Consider the following 20,237-nt stretch of genomic DNA (forward strand, 5'->3'; position numbering starts at 1 on the left):
AGGGAAACACTTATTTACGTGATCGGTTTACTGTAAAGAGTATTACATTACAAAGGATACAGATGAAGAGATGCGGAGGACAAAGCATGTTGGAAAGAGCACAGAGCTTCCATGCCCCACTCTTCAGGAACCCCACATGTTCGGCTATCCAGAAGGTCTCCAACTCTATCCTCTTCAGCCCTTAATGGAGACTTCATTGCATAGGCACGATTTATAACTGTATAGAAATGTGATGGGACGGCCGGGCGGGCTCACGCCTGTAATCCCAGCACTTTGGGAGGCCGAGGCAGGCGGATCACCTGAGGTCGGGAGTTCTAGACCAACCTGACCAACATGGAGAAACCCTGTCTCTACTAAAAATACAAAATTAGCCGGGTGCGGTGGCGCATGCCTGTAATCCCAGCTACTCAAGAGGCTGAGGCAGGAGAATTGCTTGAAGCCGGGAGGCAGAGGTTGCGGTGAGTCGAGATCGCACCATTGAACTCCAGCCTGGGCAACAAGAGAGAAACTCCATCTCAAAAAAAAAAAAAGGAAAGAAAGGAAGGAAGGAGGGAGGGAGGGAGGGAGGGAGGGAGGGAAGGAAGGAAGGAAGGAAGGAAGGAAGGAAGGAAGGAAGGAAGGAAGGAAGGAAGGAAGGAAGGAAGGAAGGAAGGAAGGTAGGTGATGGGGCAAAATGTGTGTGATCTTGTACTAACAGACTGAGTGGGGAAACCCAGCAAGGCCTGTCTGTTCAGAGCCTTAGACTCTCTCTGAAACATCCCTTTCTTCTGGGTATTGGGCAGGACCCCTTCTGAAAGGGAGGTCTTTTTTTTTTTTTTTTTTTTTTTTTTTTTTTTGAGACAGAGTCTTACTCTGTCGCCCAGCTGGAGTGTGGTGGTGTGATCTCGGCTCACTGCAGCCCCCACCTCCCAGGTTTAAGCAATTCTCTTGCCTCAACCTCCCAAGTAGCTGGGACTACAGGTGTGCGCCACCATACCCGGCTAATTTTTTTTTTTGTATTTTTAGTAGAGACGGGGTTTCATCATGTTAGCCAGGCTGGTCTCGAACTTCTGGCCTCAGGTGATCCACTTGCCTTGGCCTCCCAAAGTGCTGGGATTACAGACGTGAGCCACTACACCCAGCCTTTTTTTTTTTTTTTTTTTTTTTTTTGACTCTGTCACCCAGGCTGGAGTGCAGTGGCGTGATCTTGGCTCACTGCAGCCTCCGCCTCCTGGGCTCAAGTAACCTTCCCACCTCTGCCTCCTGAGTAGCTGGGGCCACAGGTGCGTGCCACCACACCTAGTTAATTCTTTTGTATTTTTTATAGAGATGGGGTTTCACCATGTTGCTCAGGCTATTCTCAAACTCCTGAGCTGAAGCAATCTAACTGCCTTGGCCTCCTAAAGTGCTGGGATTACAGGCATGAGCCACCATGCCTGGTAATGCTGATTTAATTGTATATTTTTAAATGTAAGACATTAGCATGGTTCTAAAAGTCAAAATATAAAAAAGCATCCACAGATAAAATAGAAAACCTAAATGAAAATAAATAATTTCCTGGGGAAACACAGTTTACCAAAATCGACCCCAGTAGAGGTTAACAAACCAATTTCCATAAAAGAAATAGAGAAAGTTATTAAGGAACTGCCCCATAAAAAAGCATCAGGCCCAGATGATTTCACAGGGGAATTCCACTGAAATGCTAGAGACCAGTTAATCCCAATGGCCACATAAATTGTTCCACAGAATGGAAAATGAAGACAAACTTCCATATTACCTTTCTAAAGCAATTATAACATTAATAGCACAAACAAAAGCATAGACCGGGTGCAGTGGCTCACGGCTATAATCACAGCATGTTGGGAGGCCAAGGCAGGTGGATCACTTGAGATCAGGAGTTTGAGACCAGCCTGACCAACATGGTGAAACCCCCTCTCTACTAAAAATATAAAAATTAGCTGGGCGTAGTAGTCCCAGCTACTCTGGAGGCTGAGGCAGGAGAATAACTTGAGCCCAGGAGGCAGAGGTTGAGTGAGCTGAGATTGTGCCACTGCACTCCAGCCTGGGTGATAGAGTGAGACTTTGTCTCAAAAAAAAAAAAAAAAAAAAAAAAAAAAAAGCATAGACCATTTTAACTATAAATATCAATGCAAAAATCCTAAATAAAATATCAGCAAACAAATTCAAAACCACATTAAGGGTGAGCACGGTGGCTTACATCGTAATCCCAACACTTTGGGAGGCCAAGGCAGGAGGATTACTTGAGCCCAGGAGTTCAAGACCAGCCTGGTCAACATGGTGAAACTCCATCTCTACTAAATACACACACATACACACACACACAAAATTAGCCAGACATGGTGGTGCACCCTTGTAGTCCCAGCTACTCGGGAGGCTGAGGTAGGAGGATCACTTTGTCCAGGAGTTTGAGGCTGCAGTGAGCTATGATCCCACCACTGTACTCCAGCCTAGGTGACAGAGCCAGACCTTATCTCAAAAAATAAAAATAAAAAAGAATGCGGTAACAGCAGCCTGTGAAATCAACATGCGGAAATCAGTAGTTTTTATATACACAAATAACCAGATAGAAGATATAATAGAAGAGAAAACATATACAATAACACCAAAAAAGAAACCATAAAATATTTTGGGATAAGATCAACAAGGGATGTGCAAAGTGATATGAGGAAAAGTTTAAAACACTCCTGAAAGGCACAAAGGTAAATTTAGGCAGATGGAAAGGCATTTCTTGTTCTTGGATAGAATGAATCAACATCATGAAAATGGCAGTTCACCTTCTCAGGTCCTTATTTAATTTATACATTTAATGTGATTCCCAAAAATATACCTACAAACTTATATCTAGAGCTAGATGAGTTGATGGTAAAGTTCATATGGAAACGCAAACATGCAAGAAAAACTAGGAAAACCCTGAAAAAGAAAAGTAATAATAAGGACTCATACTCGCAGCCCACAGGGAGTCTGATGCCTCTGCCACCAGACATTTTATGAAGATTTTATTTATTTATTTATTTATTTATTTATTTATTTATTTGAGACAAAATCTTGCTCTGTTGCCCAGGCCGGAGTGCAGTGGCATGATTGTAGCTCACTGCAGCACCAACCTCCTGGGTTCCAGCAATCCTTCCACCTCAGCCTCCTGAGTAGCTATAATTACAGGTGCATGTATAGCTAATTTTTTGTTTGTTTGTTTATTTTGTAGAGGCACAGTCTTGCTATGTTGCCTCGGTTGGTCTCAAACTCCTGGCCTCAAGCAATCCTCCTGCCTTGGCCTCCCAAAACTCTGGGATTACAGGCGTGAGCCACCATGCCCAGCCTGAAGTTTTTATAATTTAAATAGTATGATGCTAACCCGTGAATAGACAGGCTGACAGATTAAAGGAAGAAAAACAAAAGTCCAGGCCGGGCGCGGTGGCTCAAGCCTGTAATCCCAGCACTTTGGGAGGCCGAGGCGGGTGGATCACGAGGTCAGGAGATCGAGACCATCCTGGCTAACATGGTGAAACCCCGTCTCTACTAAAAATACAAAAAACTAGCCGGGCGTGGTGGCGGGCGCCTGTAGTCCCAGCTACTCGGAGGCTGAGGCGGGAGAATGGCGTGAACCCGGGAGGTGGAGCTTGCAGTGAGCCGAGATCGCGCCACCGCACTCCAGCCTGGGCGACAGAGCGAGACTCCGTCTCAAAAAAAAAAAAAAAAAAAGAAAAACAAAAGTCCAGTTATAGATCCACATACATATGGAACTTTAGTGTATGATCAAAGTAGTGACTCGAGTCACTAGAGCAAAGAGAGACTTTTTAGTAAAGTTTCGTTTTTGCCATCTAAATTCTTCATTCATCTAAAATTCATTTTCATATACAGTGTGAAGGAGATAGGGATTGAGTTCATCTTTTTCCTTATAGGTAAGACTTTGTCCCCCACTGAGCTTGTATGCCACCTCTGTCACATATATACTAACTTTTTTTTTTTTTTTTTTTGAGACAGGGTCTCTGTCTGTTGCCCAAGCTGGAGTGCAGTGACGCGATCTGGGCTCACTGCAGCCTCCGCCTCCTGGGTTCAAGCAATTCTCCCACCTCAGCCTCCCGAGTAGCTGGGATTACAGAGGCATCCCACTACGCCCAGCTAATTTTTGCATTTTTAGTAGAGACGGAGTTTCACCATGTTGGCCAGGCTGGTCTCGAACTCCTGACTTCAGGTGATCCACCCGCCTCAGCCTCCCAAAGTACTGGGATTACAGGCGTGAGCCACTGCGCCCGACCTATACTAACATTTCATATCTTTGCCCTGCATGTTCAGAACTGTCTTCTGTTCCATTGGCCACTTTCTGTAAACCTTTACCAAAACCATACTACCTTAACAGCAACTTTTCTCATTAATTCCTGGTGCCTGGTAGGACAGCAGCACCTCCTGACTGTTTTGTGACTATGTAGTAGAACTATGTTCTACTCTTGTCAGGGACAGAGAGAACAGGACTTCAGATGCCAGGAAGAAGACAGAGTCAAGGGTGGATAACAGAGGGCAGGCGGCAGAGGCATTCGACTCCCTGCAGGCCAGCTTGCCACTGGGTTTTCCCCTTTTGTTCCCCAGCTAACTGTATAGCATGGAGGGAATTTGTAGGAATTTGTACTTGGAAGCCTCGGTGGGAAGATTGCCCAGCCTCCATCATGTGGTGGGAGACACGTGCTGGGAACTCTGGGACCAATGCCCTATCTATTCCCGTGCAGGTCGCAGACTGCCAGGAACCCTCTGAAGGCTGCTCAGCTCAACTGTGTCTAAGTAGTCACCACTGGGGTTGGGGAGACATAAGAAGACCCGTTAAGCAGTTTAACTTCCCTTCACCCCACCTTCCCTCTCCTGGTCACGTCTACCTGATCACGCAGACCTGGGGAAGGGCTGCTGTCCCAATGGGGAATGGCCCTCCCTTGCCACCGCCACTCAAGTGATATATGGTGCAGCAAGTGTTTGTGGAGGGCTCACTATGTGACAGGTGGAGTCCAACCCCAAGGCCTTCTCTGGGCCCAGGAGTCACAGTCCCTGTGGAGTAAAGAAAGAAAAAGGGGCTCTGAGGTGTGAATGACCAGGGTCAGGTATGCGAGAGTTGTGTGAAGGAGAGAGGGCAGGAGTGAGTGAGGAATTGAAGGAGGGTGCAGGGGGGATATGTCACTGGGATGGGGAGTTTCTTTTGGGAGCCAATTTTATTGAGATATAGCAAATTCAGCAAAGGGTACATATCCTAAGTGTACAGCCCTTTGAGTGTTCACAAAGTGAACATACTCTTGTCACCTGCACCCAGATCAAGAAACAGAATGTGACCAGAACTCCAGCATGGCTAGAAGTTGGTGGCTGTTGGTGGGGCAGAGTGGCTCATGCCTGTAACTCCAGCCTTTTGGGAGGCCAAGGCCGGAGGATCGCTTGAGCCCAGGAGTTTGAGACCAGCCTGGGCAACATGGCAAAACCTCGTCTCTACTAAAAATAGAAAAATTAGCCAGGCGTGGTGGCACGTGCCTGGAGTTCCAGCTACTTGAGAGGCTAGGCTGGGAGGATCACTTGAGCCAGGGAGGTTGAGGCTGCAGTGAGCCATGATCACCCTACTGCACTCAGCCTGGGCAACAGAGGGAGACCCTGTCTTGAAAAAATTAAAAAGTTGGTGGTCTTCAAGGGGCTTGGGGCAGTGGTTGGGGGAGGTTGATGGGCTTAGGGAGGTTTATAAGTTTAAGGAAGGTGGAGAGTCCTGACTTCCATGGCTACTCACCAGGGCTGAGTAAAAGTGTGGGTCCAAGGCAGGAAGCTATCACATGTGAAGATTCAATAGTAGACCTCGGATCACCAGGGAAGGCACCCAAGTTTGTGGGTTCATGTTCTTCTTGCCAGTGCTTAGAGAAGCACGTGTCCCCACAGAGACTGTGCAAGGTTGGGGTTCAGGTATGCAGCTCTGCCCAGGGAAAGGGAGACAGGGAAGCCCCTGGAGGTGGCTGAGTCACTGCACTGCTTCACATGCTTCTCATAGCTTCTACTCCTGGAAGAGTAGGGCAGTGCGGGCCAGGGAACAATAAAAGAGAATCACAAACAGAAAGGGAACCACGAGGAATGGGAACAGGAGCTGGAGCAGGGCTTGATAGTAGGGAACACGCAGGCGGAGTGTGAGGGCCCACACCTGTAATCCCAGCACTTTGGGAGGCTGCAGTGGGAGGATCGCTTGAGCCTAGAAGTTCCAGACCAGCCTGGGCAACATGGTGAAACGCTGTCTCTACAAAAAATTAGCTGGGCATGGTGGCATGTGCCTGTAGTCCCAGGTACTTGGGTGGCTGAGGTGGGAGGATCGCTTGAGCCCAGGAGGTTGAGGTTGTAGTGAACTATGATTGCACCACTGCACTCCAGCCGGGGCAACAGAGTGAGACTCTGTCTCAAAATAAATAAATAAATAAAACAAAATAAAATAAAATAAAACTTTTTTACAAAAGAGTAGGGATTATGTAGAAGGAGCAAAGGATAGGAAGTAGGTAATGGGGACAAGGAGCAGGGAATAGGAAGAAGTAGGGGAGCAAGAAGCAGGAAGAACAGGGGCGAGCCAGAACACAAAGGGGACGCCTGTGGCTGCGGGAGTCCCTGAGGGACTGACTCAAGGCCCTATCGCATCCTTTCCTATAGAAAGTCAGGAAGCCCTTTCTGGGCTCCTCCCTGAGCCCCTTCCAAGGATGCACCCCTCTATCTCGCAGAGTGCAGATTTCTATCCCTCAAAGGGCCTGGAGGGACAGAGGCCATGCCCCGAGGACCAGTGTAGCACGACCATATGTCCCTTGGCTAGGACATGCTATGATCCCCAAGTCTCAAAGACTCAGAACACTATGGACTGGGGACAGAATTTGCTGTAGCGGGCTGAAGTTGGGAACATAGTATTGTGGGGCAGGGGTTCTTCGTGGGGAGAATGCCCCAGGGATGGGGACTTTTTGTTCCAGGGTGGTGCAGAGGGAGACCTGAGGGTGAGGACTCCACACAGGGTGGGGACAGGTTGGCTGGCCTGCCATTAGGAATCCCTAAAAGGGAACCTGTCCTCATGGTGTCGCCGCAGTTGTTGTGGGTGGGCGTGTAGATGGATCTAACCACAGTGCTCTTTATTATCAGGCGCTTCTATGAGCCACAGGTTCGGGACTCCACTAGGAACCTGGATTGTCTGTGAGGGGGAAAAGAGAGAGGGACACTGGGACTGAGGAGCGTTTATGGCGTAAAGAGCTGGGATCTCTGGGATCTTAGTATCGCATCAGTAGCTAGCTTTTGGGTCTCAGAGACCTACCCCATTCCTTCAGGCAGAGCAGGGTCAGGAGCTTGCATTTTGTGGAGGAGGCTGGTGTCGGGGAGAGATAGACATTAAATTATTGGTACTAATCATACACATTATTTCCAATATTGTATATTATTGTGCCTAATATCAAACATTGCAATATTATAAGTAATCACTAGGAAAGTTAAAAGTTATAGTTATCATAACTACTCCTAGTAACTAATGCTTGTAAGTGCTATATACCTAGCACTGTTCCAAGTACTTCACATATACAACCTCGTTTAATATGGACGTTGTCTCTATGAGTTCAGCCTTCTTTTTATCCCTGTCTTACAGATGCAGGAACTGAGGCTCAGAGAGGTAATATGATTGATTCAAGGACACAGAGCTAAGACATGGCAGGGGCAGGATTTGAATGCAGACATCTGGTTCCAAGGTTCCTGCTTTTTTTTTTTTTTTTTTTTTTTTTTTGAGATGGAGTCGAGCTCTGTTGCCCAGGCTGGAGTGCAGTGCCGCGATCTCAGCTCACTGCAAGCTCCACCTCCTGAGTTCACGCCATTCTCCTGCCTCAGCCTCCTGAGTAGCTGGGACTACAGGTCCCGCCACCACACCCCGCTAATTTTTTTTTTTTTTTTTTTTGTATTTTTAGTAGAGATGGGGTTTCACCTTGTTAGCCAGGATGGTCTCGATCTCCTGACCTTGTGATCCACCCGTCTTGGCCTCCCAAAGTGCTGGGATTACAGGCGTGAGCCACCGTGCCAGGCCTTTTTTCTTTCTTTCTTTCTTTCTTTTTTTTTTGAGACAGAGTCTTGCTCTATTCACCAGACTGGAGTGCAGTAGCATGATCTCAGCTCACTGCAGCTTCCGCCTCCTGGGTTCAAGCAATTCTTGTGCCTCAGCCTCCCAAGTAACTGGGACCACAGGCATGCACCACCACAGCCGGCTAATTTTTATATATTTAGGAGAGATGGAAACCATGTTGGCCAGGCTGGGCTTGAACTCCTGACCTCGCAATCTGCCCGCCTCGGCCTCCCAAAGTACTGGTATTACAGGCATCAGCCACTGTGCCAAGCCCATTTCCTGTGTTTTGACCCCCCCAAAAAATATCCAAGGGGCAAAGACACCCCGTAAACATCCTCCAACCCCACCACAAGCCTCTGAAAGATTCTGGGCCAGGACTGTGACGCGCATGTTTAAGGGAGAAGGACTGAGGCTCAGGTGAGAGAAGGACTGGCCCCCAGGCTCCCCACTGAGCTGGGTCCCATGCTGCATACCACACATGGCTGTGACCCCTACAAGCTTCCTCTCAGCTGTCACAGAGTCTCTCCCAAACAGAGATCCACCCACAGACACCCCGAATGCTGGGGATGGAGGATGCTCATTTGACCCATTTTAATAGATGTTCTACAAGAGCAATGGGGAATGTAATGAGCCCAGGGCTACGGATCCTGCCAGGAGCTCATGCCAGGTCTCTGGGGGAGGTCACCTCGTCTGCTCTTCTAGACTCTGTGTCCCCTGAGGCACCAGTCCTCCCTGTCCGTGCTGCATTGCACTTGACGAAGGGCTGACCTGCAAGGCAGACAGGTCGGCAGAACGACCTCCACACTGGGTTCCATCCTTCCCCTGCTACTTCACCTTCCCCTCAGGGCTTGGAAGAGGTGAGGACTTAGGAAATGGGCCCTGAGGCTAGGGAGCAGCTTAAGAGTGCAGGTAGCTGACACTAAGTTTTGGTGAATTGCCAGGAGCTGTCAGACTCTTGCAGGCAGCTGAGGGAACATTGACAAGGTCACCAGGGATGAACCAGGGCCCGGGCCCTTCCCTTACAGTTGTGCCCATCAGCAAACGCTGCGGTTGGCCCCCTTCGGTAGACAAGGTTCAGACCCTCCAAGGGCGTAACCAAGGTGTAGATGTTGATACAGAAATTGTTGCTGCGTGCGCATTCCCTGCTCAAGTGGCTAAGTACTGTGTGTTCAAAATCTGCCCATTCCCATCTGGGACATAATTTGGGCCGTCGGGTAACCTCCCAGGAGTGTAAAAGGTTCTGGGACAGGACCACAGAAGATCCAGGGGGCTGTGCTTGGTAACCTAGGATGCCCTGGAGGAGACCTGGGTTCTTATTGGTAAGAGCAGTGGGTACTGTGATGAGAGGGAATTTGGGGGTCCTTTTCTTTACCGAAGGAGATATATTGGGGCCCTTTTCAAGCAGGTTCAGGTCAGGAGGACACAGGTGCTCCATTGAATGTTTGCACCAGTCTGGAATTCTAGTTCCCAAGGGCCTCACTTGAGTCAAGACCTTTGGAGTATGAGAGGCAGGGGCCAGAGACTGGACCCCGCTGTGGGAGTAGGAAGGCCTCGGAGAGGAGTATTTGGAGGGTCTCTCACTCAGTTTTTCTAGAGGAAGGATGATCCAGAAAGGTGAGGGTCGAGTCTAGAGACCCTAGTTTGGGTGAGGGGACAGTTGGGTTGAGGGAGGTGTGTGCAGGGTATGGGCCAGCATATCTGGCTGGTCTTGATTTTGAACCCTACCTGCATTTCATTGCTGTCAGTATTTCCTTCCAAGTTGGTTAGAGGAGTGAGGGGAGAAGTAGGGGAGGGAGGAGGGCAGAGCTTGGGGATTTTTAGCTCATACCTTCTCTCCATCCCACCTCTCCTCTGCCCCAAACAGCCCCTTCCAAGGAATGTCCTGCAGCTGTGGCTGGGGAGCCAGGGTCACCCCTTCTTCCCAAGTCCCCAGCTGGGTTGCTGTGGGACTCTGGGTGCCCTGGGTCCCCTTTCAGGCTCATGGTACAGAACCTGAGGGTGGGGACAGTAACACCCACATGTTTGGATGGGGCATCCTCACTGGACAACATCAGGACTGTGCTTGAGGCAATGAGAGCCATTTGCCAATTGGTAGGGCATTTGTCAATGACTTTGTCAGCTGGCAAGATGTGTGAATGGGGAATTCCCAATAAGGCAGTGATGTGTCAGCTGTGGGAGAATTTATAACTAGAAAGCCCTGGGCAAATAGCAATTGGAAATCAGTATAGGAAAATGTTTTAAAGTATTGACTGGAGAAATTATTCAAAGGTTACGGTTGATAATGCAGATTCAGTGACCATTACTGCTGTTGCAGATCATCAGTGCTAATGCCAATGTCGAGAATTACTACCAGTACGTCAGAATTTAAGTAAAATATAAAAACCCAACATTTGGCATCCCTCATCCCCACTGGTCCCAGGGTGCTCACACCAGGTCATCAGCAACATGGGTTTGTTCCCAGGCACTACACGAAAACAGTGTCTGCTGGGTGGTAACTCTTTATTTCATTGTCTAGAAGAAAGATGGGAGTGGGAACAGGGTGGACACTGCGCAGGCTTCAGCTTCCACTCCGGCAGGATTCAGGCTATCCGGGTCCGCAGGGACTGCCAGGTGCACAGCCCTGGCTCCCGAGGCAGGCAGGCAAGGTGACGGGACTGGAAGCCCTTTTCAGAGCCTTGGAGGAGCTGGTCCGTCCACAAGCAATGAGTGCCACTCTGCAGTTTGCAGGGGATGGATAAACAGGGAAACACCTGGAAGGGAGGAGGGAGACATCTCTGAGGGTTTCTCCCTGCCTCCCCCATGGAGCAGAACTTCCTCTCCTCAGCTTTCAACACTGAGCCGCTGGGGAGACTTGCTCTCACCCCACCTAAGTACATACCCCAGGACAGCCCCTCCCATTGAGGGAAATGTCACTGGGTCCTGCAAGGTAACAGTAAGCCAGTAAATCAGTGTCCTGGAATGGTGGCTGGGGAATAGGCCCTGGGGGTCAGTCAGGTAGGTCCCCTGAGGAATTGTCCCAAAGGACAGGGAAAAACTGACAGTAGTAAGGGGCCCCACCCAATTGGCGGCTAAGGAGTTTAAGCACAGGAATAGCCAGTGGGGCTCCAAGATAGTCATTGGGCTCAGAGGCCATCAGGAGCCATCAGGGAACAGGCTTGGACTAGCCAGGAGGTCAATGTAACACCCTCTGGTGTCTGGAATAGTCAGAGCTGCAGAGCAACAAGCAGATGTGCTGAGGAAGGGTCAGTGGGATTAGGGAACAGCACTTTGGGTTCTTGGAGAACATTCTGGGGAACGAAGAAACAATCCCAGGGGCTCAGGAACGGCGAGTGGGATTACAGAATAGTAACAAGGGAGAGTTAGAGGGACCAGGGACAGGCGATCACACGGTATTGGACACAGGGCAAGGGAGCAGCCAGAATTTGTAAGGGAGCAGTCTCGGGCTTGGGGAAATAGCAAGAGAGATCAGGGACAGCCCTTAGGGTTTGGGAGCAGCCACAGGGACACAGAATAGCCAGAGGGAGCAAGAAACAAGCCCACGATTTAGGGAAGGGCCCCGGAAGGATCTCCCGTTGGAGGTCAGGGTCCAGGTACTCACTGTGCATTCCTCACAGCCAACAGTGTAGGTCTTGGTGAAGCCCCGGCGCTGAGCTAAGCTCAGACTGTTCCAGGGAGCCACGAAACTGCAGGTGGTGATGTGCAAGAGTCCGTCCTGCAGTTTTCCTAAGGAGAAAGCGGGGGGTAACCGACAAGCAGCTTTTGATTGGCTGAGCCGCCAGGCTGGCAAAGGCCCGGCCTTCTGATAGGCTGAAATTGGGATGGTACCCATTTCCAGTGGAACCATTCCCATCAGAGCCTCGCCCCCTCGCGGTTGCTAGGCCGCGCCCCGGGGACTGGTTGGCGTGGCACAGGGCGCGGGGACGGTGCCTCACCAGCAATGAGAAACTCCTCGCTGCGGTTGTGGGACCTGTGGAAGTATCCGCAGACACTCTCCATGGCGGGGGTGTAGACGAACCGGATGTCAGCGGCATCCCCTAAGGCCTGGAACCCTTTATACATCTGTTGATGGATGAGGGGAAGTGTCTCTTTTACTGACATAATCCTCCCACTCCAGGTTCTTCCCTGAAGTCACATAGCATCCCAAGATCACAGCCAACTTTCTGGCACCAACCAGTGGCCAGAAGTTTCTGTTTTGACCAGGAGGAACATGTTAGAAAATGCTGGGAAAGGGGCGGGAGCAGGGGATACCTTGGTCATCTTGATCTCATAACGCTGGTATAAGGTGGTCTGGTTGACTTCTGGTGTCCCCACGAACTTGGCCCTGATGACTGCAGGAGAGGAGGGAAATATGAGTCAAATGGACTGCATGAGCCAATAAAAATAAGATCATCATCATCATAATACCAGCAACGTGCATACATAAATAGGGGTTATTGGATGCCAGACAGCACACTAAGTGATTTACACATTTGTTTATTGATTCATCTGTATGTTGAGTGTCTCTCTTCACCAGGCACTGCTTAAGCCATTTTCATATATTCATTTGTTCATTTACTCCTCAAATATTTGGGAGTGCCCAGACATTCCCACTGGCCCATGCTATATTCAGTGTTGAGCCCAATCTCTCTCCCAGACTGCAAGATCCCATTGCAGTGGTTCCTGTACCCATCACCATTGTCCTGAATATGGTCTTCCTTACTGTGCTATAACAACTATCACCGAATATTTTTCTCTTTAACAGGAAATCAGGAGTACTAAGGGGCAGGGGTTAAAATTTTAAACAAGATGGCCAGGGAAGGCCATCCTGAGAAGGTGACATTTGAGGCAGCCACCCATGTGGATACCTGGGGGGAAAGTGTACCAGGCAGAGGGAGCAGCCAGCACACAGGTCCTGTGGTGGGCTTGGGCACGGAGTACTCAAGAAAGTGTGAGGATGCCAGTGTGGCTAAAGCAGAGGAAGAGCAGGGGCGAGTGGAATCATTCTAGAGGTAAGTGCCATCGTGAGCCCCACCGGACTGAGAGGGCAACCAAGGCAGAGTGTGTGGGCTGAGTGGGGTGAGGACTCACCGAGGTCGGAATTGCAGAAGGCCGTCTGTGGGTGGGGTGGGACACAGGTGCAGGCCCTGCTGGGGGCTATCAGCCACAGCAACAACAGGATGCCGGAAGCCAGGGGCTCAAAGGGGGCCATGGTGGGTTCTGTGGGGAAGAGGGATGTCAGGCAGGCCCCAGCCCAGATGATCTGCTGACCTGGGCAGGTCATCCACCCCATCCTGCCCCGGGGCAGCCTATGGGGGGGATTAGGGGACTGGATTTGGGCTTCAGGGGTTGGGAAGCTTGGGGATTTTAAGGGGATTGGGGAGCCCAGAGGAATTTAGGGTTTAGAGAGTTGGGAAAGTTTAAATTATTGAGGGACTGAGTTGCGGGGTTATGGAGCTGTGGCACTTGGGGGAGAAGGGAGCTAAGGAAGTTTGAGGAATTAGGGGATTGGGGAATTCTGGAGGTTGAGGAGTTTGGGGGTGAGGAATTTGGGACTGGGGGCTGGAGGGGTTTGGAGGAGGCAGAGTTTAGGAGTTGTGTATATTAAGAGACATAGGGGGCTGGGGGAATTTAGGGAGGTTGAGGAATTTGGAGGAGGTTGGGGATTTTGGGAGCTAGGGGAGTTTGGAGGTTGAAGGGGTTGGGGGAATTTGGGGGCTTAAGGCAATGGTGATACTTGAGGAATCTGAGGGCAAAAGAAGTTTGGGAGCTGGGGAGCTAGGAAACTGGGGATTGGGGAGACGGGGGAGTTTAGGGAGCTGCAGGGGTTAGCGGTGGGGATTTAGGAGGCGATGAGGGAAAGTGCTGGATAAAGGGATTTGCGGGGGATTTGGAAAGCATTTGTGATATTAGGGGGTCATGGGTTTGGGAGAGTTGGGGACGGATGTCAGGGGTTCTAGGAAGTTTGGAGCCTCGGGGTTGGGAAAGCGGTTCCAGCCTCCGACCCTCTTCCCCCTAGACTAGCCCAGGGTCCTGGTACCCGCAGGCCAAGCTGAGTAGACAGGCATCTAGCACGGGAGTGCACGGGCCTGGTGGCCAGCACCCAAGCTGCGGCCCAGCCCCAGTCCCTGCTGGGCCATCCCGGGCCCTGCTTACCTCTCGTGTCTCTCTGGGCACTGGATCTGCGGCGATGGCGGCAGGGCCTGAGCGCTAGAGGATAAATGTCCACGCTAGGGGCGGGGGTGGCAGCGGGTGCGGAAACCACAGGCCTCCAGGCTTCCTGGATGCATTACTCATCCACCCACCATCAGTGCAGAAGCCAAGGGGCGGGCCGACGAAAGGAGATACACCCTCCTCCTCTCCCACCCCCCTCCTCTCCCTCTCCCTGGGCCTCGCCCGGGCCAGCCCCCTCCCCCACCTCCACGTCAGTCACTATTCCTTCCAAGGCGCCTCAGCGGAGAGCTTAGAGGCCGCATTCCCCCCAGCCCAGTCCCCTAAAGTCTCCAGAATCTATCCAATCACCCACATCTCCCAAGCTCCCTATGGCTCAAACCCAAATGAGTTCAGCCCTTCAACATTTATTGTGCATCTACTGTGTGCCAAGCACACAAAAATCCCTTGTTTTGTATGTCTGACATGCTGGTGAGGGGTGGCAGAGAGGAAACAAATTAAATAGCAGCAGTGGAGGGAGATAAGGCAGGTGAATGGGGAGGAACACAAAATGGGGAAACTGAGGCATGGAGTGGTTAAGTGACTTATCCAGGATCATAGAGTCAGTACATGGCAGAACTGAGACTGGAACTCAGGTGGCCAGGAACCAAAGCCGGGGTCTCAAAAAACACAGGCAAATAGCCGGCATTTATATAGCACCGACTGTATACCAGGCACTCAGCATAGTTTATCTCACTCAGAGCTCACAACAAATCTCTGAGATGGGTACCAGTTATTATTCCCATTTTACAGATGAGGAAATATGGGGTATAGAGGAACTGAAGAATTTTCCCAAGATCACAGGACATGGCCAGGATTCGAACTGAGGCTACCTGGCACCAGGATCGTAACTCAGGAGTGGCACCATCCTAGCAAGCAGGGAATGGTGCGGGTGAATGAAGGAGCATTGGGAAGGGGGTGGCCATGAATGAAGATGAAAGAAACAAGTGAGTGGGTCAGTAGAAAACTAATCCCCACCCCATCCTGCCCTGCCCCTTCCCCAGGGACCTATACCCCTGGTGGGGGGTGGGGTGGGGCAATCCTTGCCCACCAGCTTTTTGACAGTGCAGGAATCTTCCCTGGGGTTCTGATTAACACCCTTAATTCGAGGAGGATAGATCAATAATAATAATTGTAGTGATGATGGCAGCCGCTTATTGAGCACTTTCTGTATACTATGTGCTAAAGTGTTTGTATAAATTATCTCATTCACTCGCCATACTCCCTTGCTAATTAAGTTTGATTAACTCAGGGATGTTAGCCTAATAACAAGAACACAACAAAAACTACCAGCAGCCCTTACGGAGTGCTTACTGCGTATCCAGCACTGTTCTGGGTGGGAGGAAGGTGAGGAATAAGAAATTGCCTAATGGGTACAATGTACACTATTTGGTTGATGGGGACACTAAAAGCCCAGACTTCACCACTATGTAATATATACATATCACAAAACTGCAGCTGTACCCTCTAAATCTAATTTTTTTTTTTTTTTTTTTTTTGACGAAGTCTCGCTCTGTCACCCAGGCTGGAGTGCAGTGGCGCGATCTCAGCTCACTGCAACCTCCGCCTCCAGGGTTCAAGAGATTCTCCTGTCTCAGCCTCCTAAGTAGCTGGGATTACAGCCACACCACCACCACCCCCAGCTAATTTTTGTAGTTTTAGTAGAGATGGGGGTTTCACCATATTGGTCAGGCTGATCTTGAACTCCTGACCTCAGGTGATCCACCCGCCTCAGCCTCCCAAAGTGTTGGGATTACAGGCATGAGCCACCGCACCCAGCCTTCTAAATCTTTTTTTTTTTTTTTTTTTTTTTTTTTGAGACAGAGTTTTGATCTTGTTGCCCAGGCTGGAGTGCAATGGCAAGATCTCGGCTCACTGCAACCTCCATCTCCTGGGTTCAAGCAATTTCAAACAATTCTCCTGCCTTAGCGTCCTCAGTAGCTGGGATTACAGGCATACGCCACCACGCCTGGCTAATTTTTGTATTTTTAGTAGAGACAGGGTTTCACCATGTTGGCCAGGCTGGTCTCAAACTCCTGACCTCGGGTGATCCGCCCACCTCAGCCTCCCAAAGTGCTGGGATTACAGGCGTGAGCCACCGCATCCAGCCTAAATCTATTTTTTAAGAAAGCACTTGGCCGGGCATGGTGGCTCACACCTGTAATCCCAGCACTTTGGGAGGCTGAGGCAGGCAGATCGCTTGAGCTCAGGAATTCAAGACCAGTCTGGGCAATGTGTTGAAATCCTGTATCTATTTAAAAAAAAAAAAAAAAAAAAAAAAAAAGCACTGTTCTACAGTCTTTTTACAGACATTATCTCATGTAGTCAATCCCGATTGCCTCTTTGTTCATTAATGTTAGTTAAGGAAGAGATGTTAAGTCAATAATAACAACAGTACCCAACACTTCTTGAGGATCGAGGCTTACTATGTGCTCGATACCATGTAGAGCATTTTTCCCAAAATAACTAACTTATTTCTCACAATATCCCTGTGAGTTAGATATAGCTCATGTTCTCATTATACAGATGAGGAAACTTAGACACAAAAGGGCTGAGTGACCTACCCAGGAATGAGAATGAAGAAATGGCTCTGTTGTGGGGAGTTGGGGGGGGACAAAAAGAGGGAGGAAGGGAAGTAAACCAAACAAATCTGTAGGAGCTGATTGTGAAAGTGGGACAGTGAGAGTGAATGAGACGGGGCTGAGTAACCTGGTGCCTCCGAGGGAGAAGTGAGGGCAGGGAAAGTCCTGCCTTGGCCCCTCACTGACTCTGGTTCTGACGCCAACTCTTTGAAACCTGAGTCAGCACAGAGTTTTGCCGACTGTTTACATGAGGAATCGTGTGGATCTGGTTGTTGTGCGGTTTTGAAATGCAGAGTGGGAGGGGTGTTCATGGAGGGGTGTGTGACCATGTGGGAAGCTGGATGGGTGTGGAGGACCATGGGGGTTCAGGGGGCATGTGCAAACTGGACACCTGACAATGCCCACAGCATACCAGGTGCTTGGGTCTCATTGTGCTCTTTGTGCAGATGGGGAAACTGAGGCTCAGAGAGGGGTGTCCTTCATGGCCTTAGGAAGAGGAAAGGCCAAGATTCAGACCTAGGGCTTTCCAGGAGCTCCCAGAGCCAGAGTTCAAAGCACTCTGCACGCACACATGTATGGGCACACACACATACACAGAGCGTTGTGCTCAGGTTCAAGTCCAGAGGAAACAAAGACAGTCAAGGAAAAGAGGCACCTAGAAACCTCAGGGTTGTTGGGGGAGGTATGGGTGTGTACGCACAGCTCTCTGGTGTGTTGTGTGTCCATTGCTAAGAGTCGAGCGTGTGCCTGTGGGTTTTGTGTGTTGCTTCTGGGAGTTATCTACCAGCCTCGGCAAAGCAGGTCTGGGTTGCATATGTAACTATGAGTGCATTATGCACTTCTGTGTGCTGTGCGCACGCCTGGGTGGTACTGTATACATCCGCCTCGGCATCATTTCCCTGGCCTGCTGCCCAGAGATGCCCCAAACCCCCATCCCAACAACGTGCCTCTCAGCCCACCTCATAATGACGCCAGTCATTTGGGAAATGAGGAAGGGGGGCGTTGCAGAGGGAGGCCTGAAATTCAATCGGTCACCCTGAGTCTGCGGGCTTCCTGTGCCTGTCGGGAACTGGGAACCACCACCGCCCCAGCAGCCCCTCCGGGAATGCCATCTCTCTACCTTGTCAGCGAGAGGGAGGGTCACCAGAGGGGCACTGTGCAGCTGCGCTGTGGGGGGGAGGGGGGGAGCAGGGAGCCTGGGGCCGTCCAACCTGGTTTCCTCTACCTCATCCGGGAGCGGGGGAGACTTGAGGTATCCCTCTCGCCTGAATGTGTGACTGTGTGTGTGTTGAGGTGGGGATGCCCAGGAATGTTTTCTGCAAACTGAGTTGTGGGTGTCTCTGGTTGTGTGTAGCCTCTCTGTATTGTATATGTGGCAAGGCATGTTGTGTGTGTGTGTCTAGATATACTTTTTGTGTGCCCAGGAATGTGGCGTGGGTTGTTACGGGTCCCAGTGGTGATGTGAGTACCTAGAAGTGCATACACCTCTGTGTGTTGTGTAGGACCTTATTTGCTGTGCATTTGCCTAGGGGTGTTGTATGTGCGCCTGTGTGTTGAGTACGTGCCTGGTTTTGTGGAGTGTGCCTGTGGAGTTGTGTGTGTCTCTTGATTGCACGGGTAATCTTTTGTGTTGTGTGTGTTCCCCTGACAGTGATGCGGGTTTGCGTGAGGGGAGGGAATCTGGGTGTGTGCCCAAAAGTATTGATAGTGTGCTTAAGGGTGTCGAGTGTGTGCTGCCCAGGAGTGCTGGCTGCTGACCCACGCTATGGGCACCTGGCTGGCTGAATGACTGTGTGGGTGTCTGTGCTGCCCCAGAGCTCCATGTGCTTTGAGCCTGTGTTGGCCGTCAGTCTCGATGTGCACTGGCATCTCTGGGTTTGGCGATGTACATCTGAGTTCCAAGGGCTCATGCCTCTCAGTAGTTTATGTGTGCAGGTGAGGCTTACATACAAGGTTGGGCTGAGGGGTTCAGTCACTACGTGCTCATCCCGCCACCCCACACACGCTTGCCTCACTATCATCCATCCACTGTAAAAACAAACTTTCTTTTTACCGGAACAGTCCCCCACGCTCATGCCATGCCTCTGGCCGGGAAAGCAGGGGCGGGACGTCTGGAACTTGGTGGTGGGGTGGAGGGAGGGACAGACAGACAGGGCTCTGGGTTCAATTCTGGGCCCGGAGGTGGAGACACTGTGTGACCCCCAGCTGCTGCCTGCCTGTCTCTGACCCATGTGTCCTGGGAAGTGGCTCATAATGCAGTTCCCACTGGCCGGGATCCCCTCAGTACCACCCCACCCCTGGAGGTCACCCTTTCTGCCCTGACCATGTGTCCTCTGCCTTTTTCCCACCAGCTCAGCAGCACAACATACCCTGTGGTTGTGAAGATGGGGCACGCACACTCTGGGATGGGCAAGGTGAGTCTCTGGCTGGGCTGCGCATAGGTAGATGTGTATTTGTGCAGTGCACACCAGTCATTCTGTGTGATCGTGTGTCCTGGGGTGTCATTATCTATCAAGTTGGTGCAAAAGTAATTGCAGGTTTTGCCAGTTCTTATGGTAAAAACCACAATTACTTTTGCACCAACCTAATAGATTTTTGTTTTCTCACATTCAGCTGACCCCATCGACCCCTTTTTCCTCCTGCATTCAGCCAATTTTGTGTGTATTTTGCTTCTGTCTCCAGCATTGTGTCTGTGTGTACATGTATGCCTGTGCTGAACACACATGATGTGGTATGATCTTTTGTGTTCCAAAGACTCGGGGTCCTGTGTGCTTTACATCCATCTGATTTTGTCTGTGTGTATGTGGAAAGTAGACCTGTAATTTGTTTGTGTCCAAGTTTCTGTATCTTTGCATGTTGTGTGTACAACTGATTTTGTGTCTGGATGCCTATATTAGTATATTGTATATACACAGTTTTTTCACAGCTTTAGTGAGGGATAATTCACACACCCTACAACTCAGCCATTTAAAGTAGACAATTCAATACTTTTTGGTATGATCAGTGTTCTACACACCCAACTTTGTGTCTGTGTGTACACGTACAAAACAGGAGACACACGATCATGCCTGCTTGAGCGCCTTGGCATGTCCACCTAATTTTTGTGTACTCACCTCACCTGTGTGTCATGTGTACATGCTCCCCCAGGCACCCCCACTCCCCACAGCTGCCCTATCCTGACCAGGCCCTGATCCTTGCCCTCACGTCCACAGGTCAAGGTTGACAACCAACATGACTTCCAGGACATCGCAAGTGTTGTGGCACTGACCAAGACGTATGCCACTGCCGAGCCCTTCATCGATGCCAAATATGACGTGCGTGTCCAGAAGATTGGGCAGAACTACAAGGCCTACATGTGAGTGGAGAAACTGAGGCCCCGGGAGGGGTCCCCT

General features: G+C 50.3%; 2 protein-coding genes across 6 annotated transcripts in view; one reads left to right on the forward strand and one right to left on the reverse strand.

Moving 5' to 3' along the window:
* SYN1 (synapsin I) overlaps positions 1-20,237 on the forward strand; it is a 50,005-nt gene that overhangs the window by 25,226 nt on the left and 4,542 nt on the right. For both annotated transcript variants that reach the window (XM_025373099.1, XM_025373100.1), the window contains exons 6-7: positions 19,197-19,259; positions 20,058-20,200. In XM_025373099.1, the coding sequence (XP_025228884.1) occupies positions 19,197-19,259; positions 20,058-20,200 (206 nt within the window). The remainder of the gene's footprint in view (positions 1-19,196; positions 19,260-20,057; positions 20,201-20,237) is intronic.
* On the reverse strand, positions 7,889-14,393 carry TIMP1 (TIMP metallopeptidase inhibitor 1). 4 transcript variants are annotated; one of them, XR_003117572.1, is made up of 7 exons: positions 14,210-14,393; positions 13,145-13,273; positions 12,326-12,405; positions 12,010-12,136; positions 11,676-11,800; positions 10,581-10,827; positions 7,889-7,924 (listed from the first exon to the last, which is right to left on the reverse strand). XR_003117572.1 is itself a non-coding variant. In XM_025373103.1 (6 exons), exons 2-6 carry the CDS (start codon positions 13,263-13,265, stop codon positions 10,657-10,659), a joined length of 624 nt encoding a protein of 207 aa, XP_025228888.1. In that variant the 5' UTR covers positions 13,266-13,273; positions 14,210-14,393; the 3' UTR covers positions 10,560-10,656. The 4 variants fall into 4 exon arrangements, 3 of the variants coding, with proteins under 3 accessions (XP_025228888.1, XP_025228889.1, XP_025228887.1); XM_025373103.1 differs by lacking the exon at positions 7,889-7,924 and having other exon boundaries at positions 10,560-10,827; XM_025373104.1 differs by lacking the exon at positions 7,889-7,924 and having other exon boundaries at positions 10,560-10,827; positions 11,672-11,800.

Source organism: Theropithecus gelada, chromosome X (genome assembly GCF_003255815.1).
Source record: "Theropithecus gelada isolate Dixy chromosome X, Tgel_1.0, whole genome shotgun sequence".
NCBI classification, from domain to species: domain Eukaryota; kingdom Metazoa; phylum Chordata; class Mammalia; order Primates; family Cercopithecidae; genus Theropithecus; species Theropithecus gelada.

What these genes read in the sequence shown, in the direction of transcription:
- TIMP1 (XM_025373102.1), bottom strand. Translation starts at nt 14,121, where the DNA reads ATGCCTGTCTACTCAGCTTGGCCTGCGG. An exon ending in CGAGGAGTTTCTCATTGCTG is followed by an intron (nt 11,801 to 12,009) that starts GTGAGGCACCGT and finishes CTTTCTCCTTAG; the next exon opens with GAAAACTGCAGGACGGACTC. An exon ending in TTGGCTGTGAGGAATGCACA is followed by an intron (nt 10,828 to 11,675) that starts GTGAGTACCTGG and finishes CCTCCCTTCCAG; the next exon opens with GTGTTTCCCTGTTTATCCAT.